General features: G+C 33.2%; 1 protein-coding gene across 1 annotated transcript; it reads left to right on the top strand.

Annotated features, from left to right (window-relative positions):
- Positions 1 to 1619: 1619 nt before the first annotated feature.
- LOC110105258 (U6 snRNA phosphodiesterase) lies at positions 1620 to 14114 on the top strand. Its single transcript, XM_020834675.2, has 7 exons — positions 1620 to 1763; positions 1932 to 2230; positions 2708 to 2788; positions 6105 to 6354; positions 6488 to 6584; positions 13019 to 13084; positions 13683 to 14114. The coding sequence occupies exons 2-7, from the start codon at positions 2068 to 2070 to the stop codon at positions 13875 to 13877; spliced, it is 852 nt and encodes a 283-aa protein (XP_020690334.1). The 5' UTR covers positions 1620 to 1763; positions 1932 to 2067; the 3' UTR covers positions 13878 to 14114.
- Positions 14115 to 16098: the final 1984 nt, after the last annotated feature.

Below are 16098 nucleotides of genomic sequence, written 5' to 3'. Positions count from 1 at the left end.
TATTTATCTTCTTCATAATGAGAAAGGGTGTGTTATGTTTACTAGCATTGATTGGTTCATATGGTTTCGTTTGGGATGATTTTTTTACTGTTTCTTAAAGTATTTTTCAAGCACAAATTTTTTCAACTTTTTTTACTAGAAATTTCCTTAAGGCAGTAAGAAAGATGTTTAAAATGAAGCTCATGTTTATAAGAGAAATATTATGCTTCATGATAATCAAGCGGGGTTGCATATTCATTTAAATTAAATTTTATGGCTAATATTTAGATAACTTACGGGTCTCCTTGCTATCAGCTCGACCTTGGAGTTCAAGCGTATTATGATTATATTTTTTTGTGCGGTGATCATCAGTAACAATGAAAAGTTATTTCGAGCAGAATGTTTACCAAATGTTTACAAATATGGATAATAAGATAGTTTAGCAATTTCAATATTAAAAATATCAATAAAATTTTAAAATACTTTTAGAAATTAATATTGCTGCGTGCGAGAATATTCATGGTAGTAGAGTCAGAGAGTTTACCGTCTTAGTTTTTTATGATGATTAAGACCACATATAAGAGATGAGAGATGCAAGAATTATAAAAGATATCAGAGTTTTTACATAAAAAATTTTAGGAAAAAATAAAATTTCTTGGTCATATCTAGTTAAAATGATTCCATTAGTATTTTTATTTGATTACAAGGGAAGCCTTGCCTTTTCTTGCGCGAAGTCATTCATACGCTATTAAGAATATATTGGTTTGTTGGAGTGGGAAGAGCTATTTAGCAAGAGTACAACATAAATCTAATTGCTGAAATTGTGGGGTCGTAGTTGATGTTGATAGCGTTTATCGATTTTATAAGTGATGGTTTGTGTTGGTATCATTGGTAGGTGGTGAAGTTAGTAGACGTCAAAGTAACCATGATAAGAGGTCTTTTCACCTAAATTTACTTTTTTTTTTGTTTAAAAATTTTAAAAATGTAATGATAATAAATAATATGACCAAGCGTATGAATAGTGAATACCATTAAAATATTAAAAAACAAACAAACTGGAAATATATAGACTTCATTTGAGATAATTTACTTACTATTTTGCTTTTCAGTTCACGAACAAATATTTTATTTGGCTTTTTTTTTTTCCAGGAAATTTCTATGCTAGAAAATTACTTTTTGTAGTGAGTTCAAAACAATAATTTTATAACCACCTTTAAAAAAATTTTCAGCCATCTCAAACGGAGAAATTGTTACGTGCGATCAACGAACTGTCCTGAAGTAAATCAGAATGTGCCGCATCACCAATATATTGCGATACACAACAAAAAAGTGACGTGACGTGTTTTGATTTGCCTCCAAATATTCTCTAGTGACTGCATGTAATAATTTCTCTAGCAAACAATCTACACCTCTTGTCCCCTCTCTAAATTCATTTTTCTCTATTAAACTTAGAAAAAAAACCTAAAATATTAAAGTTTTAAATTGGGCTGGATTAAAATATACGAATGTGTGGGCCAATGGATGTGTAAGCTAAAGGAATAGAGGCTTACAATTGTCCAAAAAGGTGACTGTAGGCCCAGCTTCCCTTTGACCTAATTTGCCCATAAAGTTCCGTAAATTTCAAGCGCTGCCATGAGCTGCATATATGTTCGCCGCCATTTCTTCCTTGCGGCTTCCGTGCTTCGCGAGAACTAATTTTGGATACAGTCGCTAACGATAACGAAAGCTTCTTCACCTCCTTCGCCGACGACGTTGTTCCTGTCGGATTGAAAGTCACGACGGAGGTAATGATCTTTCTCCTCTTTCGCACGCTTCTTCGGCCAAATACCATAAATCCGCCGAACAACCGGATATAGTAAATCCGGGATTTAAGATGAATGGGGGAAAACGCCGTGAACTGAAGCGTAAACTTACCGTGGGATTTAATTTTGCTTTGTTTTGGCTTTTGGCAGGATTTAACCCAAATCTGGCGTAAATCCGGCATCGTTAAGATTGCTATTCAGCCTATTCTTGAAGTAGCATCGATCAAAATTTCATAGCTGGAGAACTTTTCTGGAAGTAAAAAGAATAAGAGAGCGCCGTAGACGGATGGAAGCGCTCAGAGCCAGTTATGGCTCGGAGTCGGACTCAGATGATTCCCGTGGATCAAGCGAGAGAACGAGCACTGCTCCGAGGCTGACCCCAAAACCTAAGGAGTCTATCTGCCTGCCTCCGCCTCCCATTGACCTACTACAACCCCAAAATTCTTTGGGTATCTTACCTTTTTTCTCTTCTTCATCATTTTCATAAGTATCATAAGTATGATATTTTTATTATCTTAACGCGTAAGAACAAAAACAAGTGCTTTGTATGATGAATCATCTTTGGGGCTTTTTGACTACCTAAAGCATATTAGTTTTTTATTTTCTCTGAGAATCTAAAGTAAAATTGCAACATTTTCTTTGTTGGCAAAGCAGATTTCGTGCAATTTGTGTGGATTAGTTCACAATAATCTGGGGTTAACCCTTTGAGTTACAGATAAACTATTGAAGACAAAAACAAAAAAAGAAGGGATGGTTCATTAGCTAGACACTGATAAAAAAGCTAGCTTTTATAGGATAAGTTAAATCCAATAAACTATTTTTTTCTTTTCAGGTAAAATTTGTTATACTGCCTCATTTATTACTTTAGGTTGATTCTTTTTCCAAGAATGCTGAGAGGTCACCAAGACTGTTGTAATGCTGTACAGATTTTACAAGTTGCCAAGGGAACCGTGTCAGGAGCTTCCCACATATTCAAGGAAACTATGCACTACATATTTTCATCCCAGGTTTTTCTGCTTATTTACATTTTAGCGTTTTCCATTCTATTTGCTTGATATATGTGAGGCCTTAGGCCAATGGGATATCCATTGCATTCTTATGTGAAACCTTATTCTCATATATATTTTTTGCATGCTTGTAGCATTTTAAAATGATATTCAATTGCTTTTCTTATGTTACTTTCTTTTACTGGCAGATGTTTCTCTTTGTTTTGCTCATGTCTGAAAGGTTTGAAAATAGCTGTTTGATTTTAAGAAAAGACTGGTATACTCAACTTGACTAATGTCATTGAACTAAATGTAAATCGAATTATGGAAATATATGAAGGGTTTTGTGGTGCTCAAATGATGATGGATGCGGGTTGATTAATCAGCAAGAATCTTTATGAACACATAAAAATCTCAAATTGGATCAATGGAGGTCATAATGGATCGATCGAAACTAGCCAGAATCACTAGGTTGGTCAATCAAGGCTAATGTAGGCTAATTAAAGTTACCATAGATCTCAGAGCATTTAAGTGCAACTTTACTTACAGGGTAATCAAATTAGGCTATCTTTTTCCATGTAATCAAATTAGACTACATCAAATAAGGCTTTTATATTCCATCACTCGTCTTTCGTTTGATGTTGTAGTCATCAATTGTAAGTTTATTGAAATCCTCTAGTCAAGAGGGTTATTGCCTTGAGGATTTCGTGTTTCTAGGAGGATTGCCCCCTTCATATTCTTTAGATAGTAGCTTGTGCCGGAACCTTAGAGTCCTTTGCTGCAAGGCTACTGTTGCATGCACCTAATCTTGCCATGACCACAACATGCAAACTTCTGCCCTTCCTATCAATCTACAGCTTAACCATCTTTGTTCTATTTCCTAGATGGCATTGTAATAGAGCAACCACGTTAGTGCCATCCCTTGCATCCAGTCCACGAATGTCTTGAGCCCTATCGTGGTCCAAATCATGTAAAATTGTTAGGTTGAATTGTTCTCACCATTGTTCATCTTTGCACATAACAGAATTTTTCTCTATTTCCAGTTGGTTTAATCCAACGCTAACATGACATTCTATCCATATGTTTCTCCACCTAGGGTGCACCAGTCCTTAGCTTTTACACGCTCCTAAATTTAGATTGGTATCCCTTGCCATCACCCAAATCACATAATTCACAACCATAAAAAAAACCATACTGATACATCAATTAATGACATATTTACGTAAAAGATATCAATTAATGGCATCCCTTGCATAGCCTTTGGTGCCAACCTGGCAAGATTGTCATTGCCAAATTGAAATGCCCATATAGAAGTGCAAATCAAGCTAATTTCTCTTGGTGCTATACTATTTCAGGAATTGAACCAAATACTATTGGTTTGAGGTTCGTGGAACTTGGTCCAAAAGTGAATTGACAAAACCCCACATAAAAAACCCTAGCAGCCTTACATATTTAAGTAATTTGTAAATGATTTCTTAATTTATTCATAATTTAAACCTGCTGTTAGTGCTGTTAACTGCTTTTATTTGTCAGTTTTTTCACTGTTTGGTGCATTAAAAACCCAGATTTTAATGAATTCCGGGTTAGACGGGTCATGTCGGGTTGACCCGGACCTGAAGCGGGTCGGGTTCGGGTCTGATTAAATGACCCGTTTCTAAAAACGGGTCGCTCGTGTTGACCTGGACAGTGCCGGGTCAGATTTGGGTTGGACCCGAATCTGACCCAAAACCCGCTTTTGACAGCCCTAATGGTGGCAGTGATGAAGATATTCTTATTCCTTATGTTTTGGATATTGTTCTTGTCAATAAAATGGAGATTCTCTGGCGGGTAGGCTTTATTGTATAGGAGGCAACAATAATATGACGAGTCTAGTATTAGCTCTAGTTTCTGATGATTGACTCTACTGTGCATTGGTACTTTGTGCAGAGAATTGAAGTTGTTTGATGTTTCATTTGTGGGCGATCCCACTATAGATTTTAACTGGACTACCTTGTTGTTCCTTGATTTTTTCATGTTTTAAGACAACAAAAGGCATATGGTGGTTCAATACAATATTTCGGGGTAGAATTTATAATTTGCATGCCTGATAATTTGAGCTTGAATGGTTGGTCTTACCACTTTGATTTCCGAATGTAGACTCGGAACTTACAATTATCATGTTTTGCCTTTTTAGGTTAGTGGAGTTTATGACACATTGATGTAGTGACACCTGCAACATTCAATTTTATCATTTTTTTTTTTCTTGAAATTTTTTCTTTTCCTAATACAGCTTGGTCTCCAAAGTCCATCTGACAGACTAGGATTTACAATACATGATCAATTGTAATTGAACAAAACTGTTTGATTTATCAGGGAAACAGTCACCCATCCTTCTATCGAGTGATGATAATATTTTACTTTATAGACAACTCCTGGATCATAGATCTTGCAAGCTCTCCCTTCCTGAGGCAAATGATTAGATCCAGAGTTCCAATCCTATGTTTTTAGTTTTTTTTTAATCCTTTTTTTTGGTGGGATCTTAGGGTATCTATAATTTTTTGGCAAAAGTATAGAGATGTGGCACCTTTAAAATCATAGAAAACTGACTTAAGTGACCATGTTCCAACTATCCAGTGGGTTGGGAGATGGAGCATTTCTGTTACATATGAACTTGCATTAAATGAAATACTAAGAATACAATAAAATACACCCCGCATTTGCTGCACCTTTCATCCAAATACCTTTTTTTATGTCTCCAATGCTTCGAGGCTTCCAACCAGTTTCTCAGCTCCACTCAGTTGAAAGGGTTCACAATGCTCGCTCCTTAAAACCTGCCATTGAGAAGCTCACAGATAGGGGACCTGGGAGACTCCCATTCTAATTTGGTCCTGCCAATATCAGGTGCTGTCATTTCATGAAAAGGCCATTTTCCTTATCAACATTTAAAAGTATTATTTTTTCTTTAAAATCTATACCCTTAAATTCAGAGACTAGATTTATACTGAATTTTTTCTTACACTGCCAAGTAAGGCCTCTCTACATGCTCTCATTACGCTTCATACCTCTGTCTAACAATATTCATAATTCTCGACCTGAAAATTTTCATCCCATATCATATAGGTTTCTTTTCGCGGGGTGTCAGGTTATAAACTCTCTTGTAAGCTCAATATTTTAGATGCTCATATGCCACTGCATCTAAACTTCCTGCATCTTCGAGTTATTAAATTTTCTTTTTTGTGATATTCACCTGATTCTTGTCTTAACTAATGCATATGCAGCCATAATTATTATTTCATAAGCAAAAGGTCTCTGGCAAATTGTTCTGAATGAAGAGCAAAATTTGTTGTTCTTTATGCAGTTCGGATACCATCTATGACAAGGAAGCAGCTGAGTTCATCTATGAAGATAATTTCATCTCTTGTATCGGACCTTTATGTTATTGACGTAGATATTGCGCTTAATGAGTTGTGCAAAGATGATGAAAAGTTTGAACAACTAATTTTAGGAAAGGAATTTCATATTAGTTTGGGGAGACCTGTTCCTATTAAAGTTCATCAAATTGACTCAATTGTGGCCATGCTTCGTCAAAGGTTGCAGTTTCAGAGAAGGTGAGGTGATGCACTCAGTTGACAAAAGCTTTCAGAATTTTTCAAATGACTGCCTATTGATTCTTTATGCTTCATTTGGTTTTATCCTTCCTTGAAATGCTGTCTTGTTTTCCCTTTTGACCATTGATGACAGATACTGGATGGAATTCAATAAATGGGAAGCTTTTGTCAATGATGAACTTACACGGTCATTTCTTTCATTGGAAGTTACTGGGGGAGGTTTATTAGAGGTATATATTCGAGCTTCCTATTACCATACTTGGTACAACTTTCCATTTTAACAAAGAACTATCTTTATTATGAATTTATGATGTTACTACTCAGGCTTGGATGCGTATTCTTTTTTACTAGAAATATCTGGTCTTGGATGTTAACAATTAACGTTTGTTGTGCTTGAGACCCCTCAGCTGCCCATTTTTTTATTTAAACCTGTACGCGCTTTTGTATGTTTTTTTTTTTTTTCTGTTAGTTTTTTTGGAAGGCATCCAACAATGCCATACATTTTTCATAAACACCTCCGGTGATTTAGTTTATACTTAAGTATTTAATTCAATTTGTGCTTTATTAGCATTGGAAGGCCACATCCACTTTATAGCAACAATTGAGTTACTAAACCTTTTTATTAAAGATGAAAAATGTGAGTTTAAAGTGATGAAAAATAAATACTACTGAGGCTTAGTGTTGTTGAACGTATTATGGTCTTTAGTTCTTAATGCAATTAAATGATGCAATATTTCAATGTATGAAACCACATAAATTTGCAATTAGAAAGAACACTAATTAAATAATTATTTGCTAATTTTTTGTGTATTAAAAAAAATACATATATTTTATGCCAAATGATAACTTAATGATTGATTAAATAAAAGAAATCAATGTGAAAATTAAACCAAAAGAACAATTGAAAACATTGAAATTTGATGCCGCAATTGAAAGTCTTGTTGTGATAAATTGTATCAAATCAAGAACTCCCGCAAATCACTAAAAAAGTTTTTAGGAAAGGAACCACCAAGTAGAACAAAATCTAGGATGATTTAGGACTGGTTTCTTAGTGCATTTGATATGATGCGTGGTATGAATACATGTAAAAAAATTGAGTAGTCACATCAACTAAATCTCAGAAGTTAATAGTTTATTCAACTTTAATTTAAGATCCCCAAATTCCCATCTACAACTATTGTTAATCCCAATCTTGTAAGCCTCTTAGGGTGTGCATGGCTCATTAAATTGCAAGTTCCTTTCTAGAAGACTTGCACAAACGCAACTTGCAGCACCAAACACGCTAGACATTAGTCCAGCCACAAGAATCGTACATGCAAGCCACGCATGGAATGTAGAAACTAGAAACTTCTGCGTTAAAAAAATATTGCAAATTTTGTTTCCTTCAAATTTTTTTTAAAGATAATGCTAAGGAATACTGCCTAGAGCAAGGTATACAAGTTAAAAATCCATTGCCACAACACCATTAAGTCAACTCTAGATAACCACTGTCAAAGGAAATTGTGTCAAATATTTCATTATGTACGCACCTTAACCTATTTATAAAATTTTGGCATAACTCATAAGATTGCTTGGGTACAAAAGATAAGGCCAAATCTCAAATGATATGATCATTAAGCAATGAAGTTGTTGCAAAAATATGATAGATACTACAATTACAAAATATGGTTAGCAAATAATGTGCTTATATGATGGACCTGATTCGTTGCAATGCAGACCATTGCAAAAGTCATTGTAAATAAGGAGGAAGTAGGATGGTCCACATTTTGTTTTCTCATAGGTATGATGTTCCGCAGGACAAAATACACACATGATATTGGTGTCCTAAATTGGGCAGAGTAAGGAACAACAACTTTAGGTGCAAAATAGGCCTTAATGCCCCAAACAACAATTCGAACATGAATCTAGCAACTAATTTAGCATAATTGAAAGTCCAAGAATAGTGTATGAACCATTAGGATGAAAATATTAGAACAAGAGGTTGAAACAACCGAACAATGACTGAGAATAAAAAATGAACCTACATTAGCAATGAATCGAATGAGACCCTAAAATTGATGTTTATCAAGTAATTTGAGCGGTTTTATTGAACACATGCCTTGAGCCGTCTAACTATGAGTCGAGCCAAATAATTTTGTAAAAGAAAAATCTGAAGGACACATCCTATGATTGTAGGTATTTTTTCATAGGCGAGTCCAAAAATAAAAGATTAAATTATAAAATCATATAAAACTATGCAAAAACAATTTGATCAGGTCATTTATTTGTTTGAGATTTTTGTCGAGTGTAATCATATAGAACTTCATCAAATTAGTGGTTGTATGGAAGCTACAAATCTTCCAAGAAGATAATAAGCTAAATAAAAACTAAAATTTAATTATTTTATTCAATAAACTATGAATTAAAAAAAAATAGAAAATGAGGTATATAAAATAAAGAAGGCAAAATATGAGAGAGATAAAGTTTTTAATTAAGGTAGATGCTTTAAAAATGAAAATTTTAAGATCATAGTTAAAAAATGAATATATCAAGTAAATATAGAAATGCTATTTTGAGGACTTATTAGAAGAAATTTTAAAGAAGTTTTTTTTTTTTACAAAGAGCATAATTAGCGAACCAATTATATGCATTTTAGGTTGTTAAAAAAAGGGTTAAGTGTAGTTGGGTTTGAAGAAGATGCATGTAGTGAAGTTTTAGATCCATGTGAGATACCCATAGAGACTTTATGAGTTATGGGCAAAATGGAGCTATTTGGTTAATGAATCTTTTTAAAGGAATTTTAAAGATTAAGAAAATATCAAAGGATTAGAGAAGAAACATTTAAGTACTAATATTCAAGAATAGAAAAAGACATTTAGGATTATGGTACTTACGTGGTAATTAAGCTTATGAGTTATAGTATAAAGTTATAATAGAGTAATGGCACCATACTTTGAAAAAATTTATTTGTATCAAATGATCAATTAGAAAGACCCCTTATGGTGGCATCTTTGTGCTAACATAATTAATAGAAAATAATAGAGTAAAAAATATTTTATATGATTTTTATTGACCTTTAGAAGACATATAATCAATTATTATAAGAATTGATTTTGTGCATATTAATTAAAAAAATTGCATGCCAAATGCATGTTGAAGCTATTGTATACATCTATGATGTATTATTAAGTAATCTTAGGAGTATGACTGCAAAAGAGTTGAGTTGAGCTGGAGTTATAATAAATTTGAGCTCAGCTCTCCTATCCAATGGCAGACACAAACTCGAGTTTAAGCTTGTATTAAGCTGATTCAATGGAGAAATTATTTCGTGCGGACACCGGACGTAGAGCTACATCCGGAGTCCAATGAAAATATGATGCGTGAACTAGTGTATTACTTGTTATTATTGTGTATTTGTGTGTATTAATTGTGTATTGCTATGTATTAGCTAGTACACAGTATACACAGCTAATACACACCAATACACAGTAATACCTAGTAATATACTAGTCCATGCGTCATATTTTTATTGGAGTATGGACGTAGCTCTGCATCCGATGTCCGCATGTAATAATCTCTCCATACGATGAGCTTGAGCTTGGTTCGTTGGAATTGGAGCGGGCTATAGATCGACTTGTGAGCTTGAGAACCCCAAAGGAAGGTAATTGTGATAGGAACCCATTGGAGATGACATCGACAGTAGAGAGTAGGAGTAAGTTGCAACAGGTGTTTGTTGAAGAAGACATTGATGGCACTAGCGGGAGGTCGTTGCACCAACGGAAGTTGCTGTGAGAGCTCGTTGTTTGTTATGAAGGCGCCGATGGGTTCAATTGTTTCTAGAGAAGAAAGGACTTTGTGAAAGTTGGATTTATATTACCTAGATTGAATGGTGAAGAAGAAATAGGAAATAGTTAAGCTAACTCGTAAGCCAACAAGCTTAGCTTCATCAAGCTTGAACAAAAGCTCATTTAATATATGGAGTTTAATTTGAGCTCGAGCTTGCTTCTAGACAAGGTCAACGCACGCGCTCATTAATGAGTTGAGTTCGAAGCTCACTTAGACCCTTACTAAGGAGTTGTTGAATGCCAAGGATTACCATTAAATTTGTGCTTTTTTTATCGATCAAAAAGGTACTTACAAAGGTTGGTCAAATTGAAGCACTTTGGTATATATTTTTTGTAATTAAAATAATTCAAATTAGTGATATCATTGTTGAGATAACTTAAATTTTTAGAAATATAGTTTTAGGAATTATGGACTTCGATTTTATAAAGAAAAAAATGCAATTTATGATATTTTATTAAGTATTGATTAATGTTGCTTGAAAATAAAGTGACATCTAAGTGTAATAGATTTTAATATATTATATCTAATATATAAAAGAGTGGAGATATAGGCTATAACTTTTAGAACTAAGGCTTGATAGTTAAAATTATAAGTGCCTTGGGAGTATGGCAAGAGAATATCATTGAAACTTAAATGTAATTTTTATGAAGTTGCAATTAGGCTCACTATGTCATCAGACCTTGAGTTTTGGACGACAAAGAAGTCACTGAGAGCCAAATTTAGCATGCCATAAATGAGAATATTAAGTTGAATTTGATAGAATTTGGAATGATAGATTGAGAAATGATCATATGATAGGAGCTATGGGAATATCATCTATCTCAAATAAAATGCTAGAAAATAGCTTTGCTGGTTTTAGGATGATTATCGAGCCAACTCAATGTAGAGTAAAGTGTTTTGTACTCGAGCTTGAGCTTGAGATCACGTGATTATTAACGAGTATTTTTATTTACGTATTTATTTTTTTGTGAAAGGTTTAACACTCCTTGTGACATTCAATGAGAATGAATGTAGAAAGTTGATTCATAATGAATACCTCAAATTGTTTGGATAAAGCTAATGAGGATGATGTATTGCACTATGTTTTTACTAAATAAAATTTTGTTCTGTTACAACGCTGATTTTATGTTGTCTGCTATCGTTGAAATTTTGTACAATTTTGAATGTTTTTCAACCTTAGGATTATGCTAAACTTATAATTGATATGCATATCAAATATTGTCTCTGTTAATTCAACGAAGAGCATTTCAAACTTCAAGAATGCTTTCTGATTCGTGTTGTATAAAAAGTCCTGATATGAGATGATGGCATGAGCTATATACTGCTATTAAAGTCTACTAGGTTGGCGACAAAGTTGTGTAAATTAAAACAATGCTTGCATACTCACGCTTTGCAAGCTCAAATAGTTGCGAAGTGAATGCATTTATTTTAGGTTGTAAACACTTTCTACTCCATGCACTTCAATTTTTTTTGTGCAAATGAAAAACAGCAAATTTTGCTTCATTTTCTTCACACGTATCATTTTTGCAATGCAATGAAAATGTAGCCAACCTAACTTGACCTTACAACAACAACAACAACATCAAGCCTTTATCCTACTATGTGGGGTCGGCTACATGAATCCTTTTTTTCCATTGTGTCAAGTTAAGAGTTAAATTCTAATTTAAATCTAATAAAGAAAGGTCATTTCTAATATTATCTAACCAAGTCTCTTTAGGTCTACATCTACCTTTCTTAACATAAGCCAAATTTAATACATTTACATTCCTAACCGGGTCATTGGAAAGCTGCCGCTTTATGCGACCAAATCAGCTATGATGACTCTCTAATCTTATCTTCCACTGGAGCTACTCCAAACTTTTCTCGTATATGCTCATTTCATATCCTGTCTCTAAGAGTAAAGCCACTCATCCACTTGAGCATCCTCATCTCTTTGACACTTAACTTAATATTATGCTTCTTTTTTAATGGCTAACATTCTGCACCATAAAGTATTGCAGGTCTAACCATCATCTTATTGAACTTTCCCTTAAGTTTGAGGGGGACTTTTCGTACATCCTCTTGCAAATGTCTAGTGAGAACATCCAAGACTAAAGCAAAAAGATATGGGCTTAAGGCTGATCCTTGATGTAATCCAACTGAAATAGGAAAATACTTGGTCAAATCACCTTGTGTTTGAACACAAGTAACAACTCTTGCATACATATCCTTAATGACTTGAATATAAGCATTATTAACCTATTTTTTTTCTAAAACTCTTCATTGCACTTCTCTTGAAACTTTATCATGTGCTTTCTCTAAATCAATAAAAATCATATGTAGATCCTCCTTATTCTCTCTATACTTCTCCATTAAACCTCTCAATAAATATATAGCTTCCATGGTAGATCTACCCGACATGAATCCTAATTGATTTTGAGAAACTTTAGTATCACGCCTTAACCTATGCTCCATAACTCTCCTATAGTTTTAAAGTATGACATATTAACTTAATTCCTCTATAATTCGCACAATTTTGTGCATCACTTTTATTCTTAAAAATAAGAATCAACACACTCATTCTCAACTCATCTGACATCTTTTTAGTCCTCAAAATAATATTAAAAAGTTTAGTAAGCCGAGAAATTCTTTCATCTCCTTGTGCATTTCCACACCTCTATTGGAATCTAAATTTCAACTTTTATATTGGTGACACTATTTTCCGATCAAATATTAGACAGCATCCAATTTCGGTTTCAAATAATTTCGTCTTGTAACATCGTTTCTTATTTTGAACTTTACATTTAAAAACATTTTTTTGCCTCTCCTGTTTAGTAAGATTGGTTTATGCTTTTGGCAGATTACTAGGCAGATTTGTATTGTTGATGAGATCTACAGGTTGCATGGTCTACCCGAATTTTATAAGGTTTGACTTTATATTCAATAATATTTTATTTTATTTTATTTTTTTAATTTATTTTGTGGTATTCGCATATGTTGCACCAAAATGAATAGATACACCTCTTTTGTGCTCATTGTTATCTGAGATTAACAAGTGTCTAGCAGTTAGCAATTTGCATGGTCTTGCATCTTTTCTTCGTAGGATAATGCAGCTCCTAACCTTTAATCTCAACTTACCATAATAATTTACTGAGGCGTTTGCTAACCTTAGATCTGCTAGTTATTTATTGCTGCTTCAATATTTTATGCTGATTTTTTCTTCATCCTAGCTTGAACTAAAACCTAGAAATCATATAGTTTGTTACCCTTTTCTATTGTTTCTAAGTTCCTCTTTTTAAAAATTCTTTTAACATTTTCCAAGCTGCTAAACTTAGGCTTTGTTTGGAACGGCTTTCTTAATGCTTCGTACAGCATCTTAAAAGCTGCTTTAAGAAGCAGTAAGAAAGCCGTTCCAAAAAAAAACCTTAATTGGTGTGTGTGTATGAATGTATATATATATATAATCAAATAATATTTTACTATCTGTACTTCTGAATGGATTGTTTAACCGTAAATGATGACAGAATCCACGGCCCCATATATCACTAGCATGGGCATTAGGTGATGTGAGCAATTTGCTGAAACCAGCAGCGGAAGAGCTCAATAAGTTGAGAAACAGAGCAAGCCCATCCGGAAGACATGTTTTTACTTGCAAGTTCAGCGGCATTGAATGCAGAATTGGTAAAAAGTCTTATACTATCTGTAAGTTAGCTGATTAATATGAATTTTGAAGTACATGATCTGTATGTGCTTAGCACATGCACTTAAATTTTTTGAAATTATTATGTTAGTGTGTAAGTTATAGGTATTTGGTCTCTCTTTTGTGGGAGAGAAATAGCAGAACACTGCATACATGCGAACAATAATGTAAGCGAGTAAATGGATGTACATATAGGATATTTTCTGACATTTTTAGTATTATATGGTGAATTGTTTGCAGTTGGTTTAGTGAAGTATTTCAGAGTTTGTTTGTAAAGTGCATAATGCTTTGTTATATGGGATTAATTGATTCTTGGTAATGGTGATACATTTGTATAGAAGATAGTTGGTTTCTCTCTTTGTTTTGGTGATTTTATAATGTGACATAAAAGATTTATTTGGGATGGCTACAGCTTATTATAAAGGGTCTTTGACGGGACAACTCATCGTTTGGGACGATTTTCTTATTGCTTCTTAAAACAATTAAAAAGCCGCTTTAAGAATCAGTAAGAAAGTTGTCCCAAACGAAACTTCAATGTCCATATTTGTGGTTTCTTTAATGGGTGAGTATCTAATATATGATTTCTAGATTTGGTTCTTTAGCATTTATGTATCACTCTTACATTGCTAGAAGAAGAAAGAGAGAGAGAGAGAGAGAGAGAGAGAGAGAGAGAGAGAGAGAGAGAGATGTGATTGATTTCACAAATATTTAAAATTAATAATTATTTAATATACTCTTAAAAAGTATGGACAGCACAAATTCCAGGTTTTATAAAGCTTAAAATATGCTGCATGAAAAAATCAACAACCATTTATTTCATCCAGTTTGGAACCATCAATAAAAATATAACTCACTTAGATTAGTTGAGAGCGTTAGTTATCAGTGGAGTTTTAGGTTTGAAGTTTAAGGCTTTGTTTGGGACGGTTTTTTTATTGCTTTTTAAAACGGAGTTTTAGTACAAAAATAAAAAAATTTGTACTAAAACTCCGTTTTAGAAAGCAGTAAAAAAGTCGTCCCAAACGAAGCCTAAGTATGTAATGTGTGTGAGTTTGACTTAACTGGCTCAAAAAAAAATTAAAAAAAAAATGATTGGGGGAAGTTTGGAATTAAAAATTAATAGAATAGGAAGAATATGAGCCCCTGTAAATTAAAAAAAAAAAATCTATTCTAGTCCTATTATCATAAATATAAGAGAAATTCTAAATAATATTTGTTACTCTGAAATTTTCTTGAGGCGGAACTTCCCTTCGGTTACTTTTTTTAACCTATTTATAAAGAACTTCAAAAAAGAAAAAAAAAGGTGAAAAATAAATTTTTGCAAGTTTTAAGATCTTTAAATAAAAATATAAAATCCTTTCTAAAAATTAGAAAAGGAAAAACAAGAGTGGTCATTCAAGTTATCAAACTAATAATAAAAAAAATGGGAGAAAATAAATCCGATTTTCTTATTTGAATTAAGGAAAGAAAAAGTCAGTAAAAAGCTAATTGATTGACATTAATTTGGTTTGTATTCATCTTCAACTCAAAATCAAATAGTAGAACTTACCGTTTTTAACACTAATATTTTTTTGGGGAGATATTTAGGCAAATTAAGATAAACTCATGGATATATTACACTCGTAAAATTCGAACCTAAAACCTCTTGGTTGGTAGTCAAAGCTCCCAACCAATGAGAGATTATTCTGTGCGGACGCCGAACACAGTTCATTGTCCGGAGACCAACAAGAATATGTCACGTCAGCAGTATCGAGCCGTGGTACCGAGCGGGGGTGACATGACACATACTAATTGGTCTATGGACGCCATTCAGTGTCCGCACAGAATAATTTGCCCCAACCAACAGGCAAATGTGAGCTGTGTTTTAACACTATTATTAATACACCAATCAATTAAAAATTTTAGTATCTTTAGGTTAAACTCATCTTTAGGGATCGTTTGATCATTTGCTTAAAAAAGGATGTATAATAAAATAAAATGTAATGTAAAAAGAATATAATATATTTAAAATATTTGGAGTTATTTTAACTAGTGTAACATAAATGTAGGTAATTATTTTTTTAGATTGAAGTAAAAGAATGCAATATAAAATCCAACGATTGTGATAATTGGTGACTAGTGGTGATGATTGCGACCAATGGTGAATATCACACAACGACAATAGTAATTGTTGAGAGTTTATAATGTATTTAAAATCAATCAAATCTAATAATTTTCAAATACATAAAGAATAACTAGAATGT

Source organism: Dendrobium catenatum, unplaced genomic scaffold, assembly GCF_001605985.2.
Source record: "Dendrobium catenatum unplaced genomic scaffold, ASM160598v2 fragScaff_scaffold_414, whole genome shotgun sequence".
NCBI classification, from domain to species: domain Eukaryota; kingdom Viridiplantae; phylum Streptophyta; class Magnoliopsida; order Asparagales; family Orchidaceae; genus Dendrobium; species Dendrobium catenatum.
This window is presented reverse-complemented; position numbering and strand designations above follow the sequence as displayed.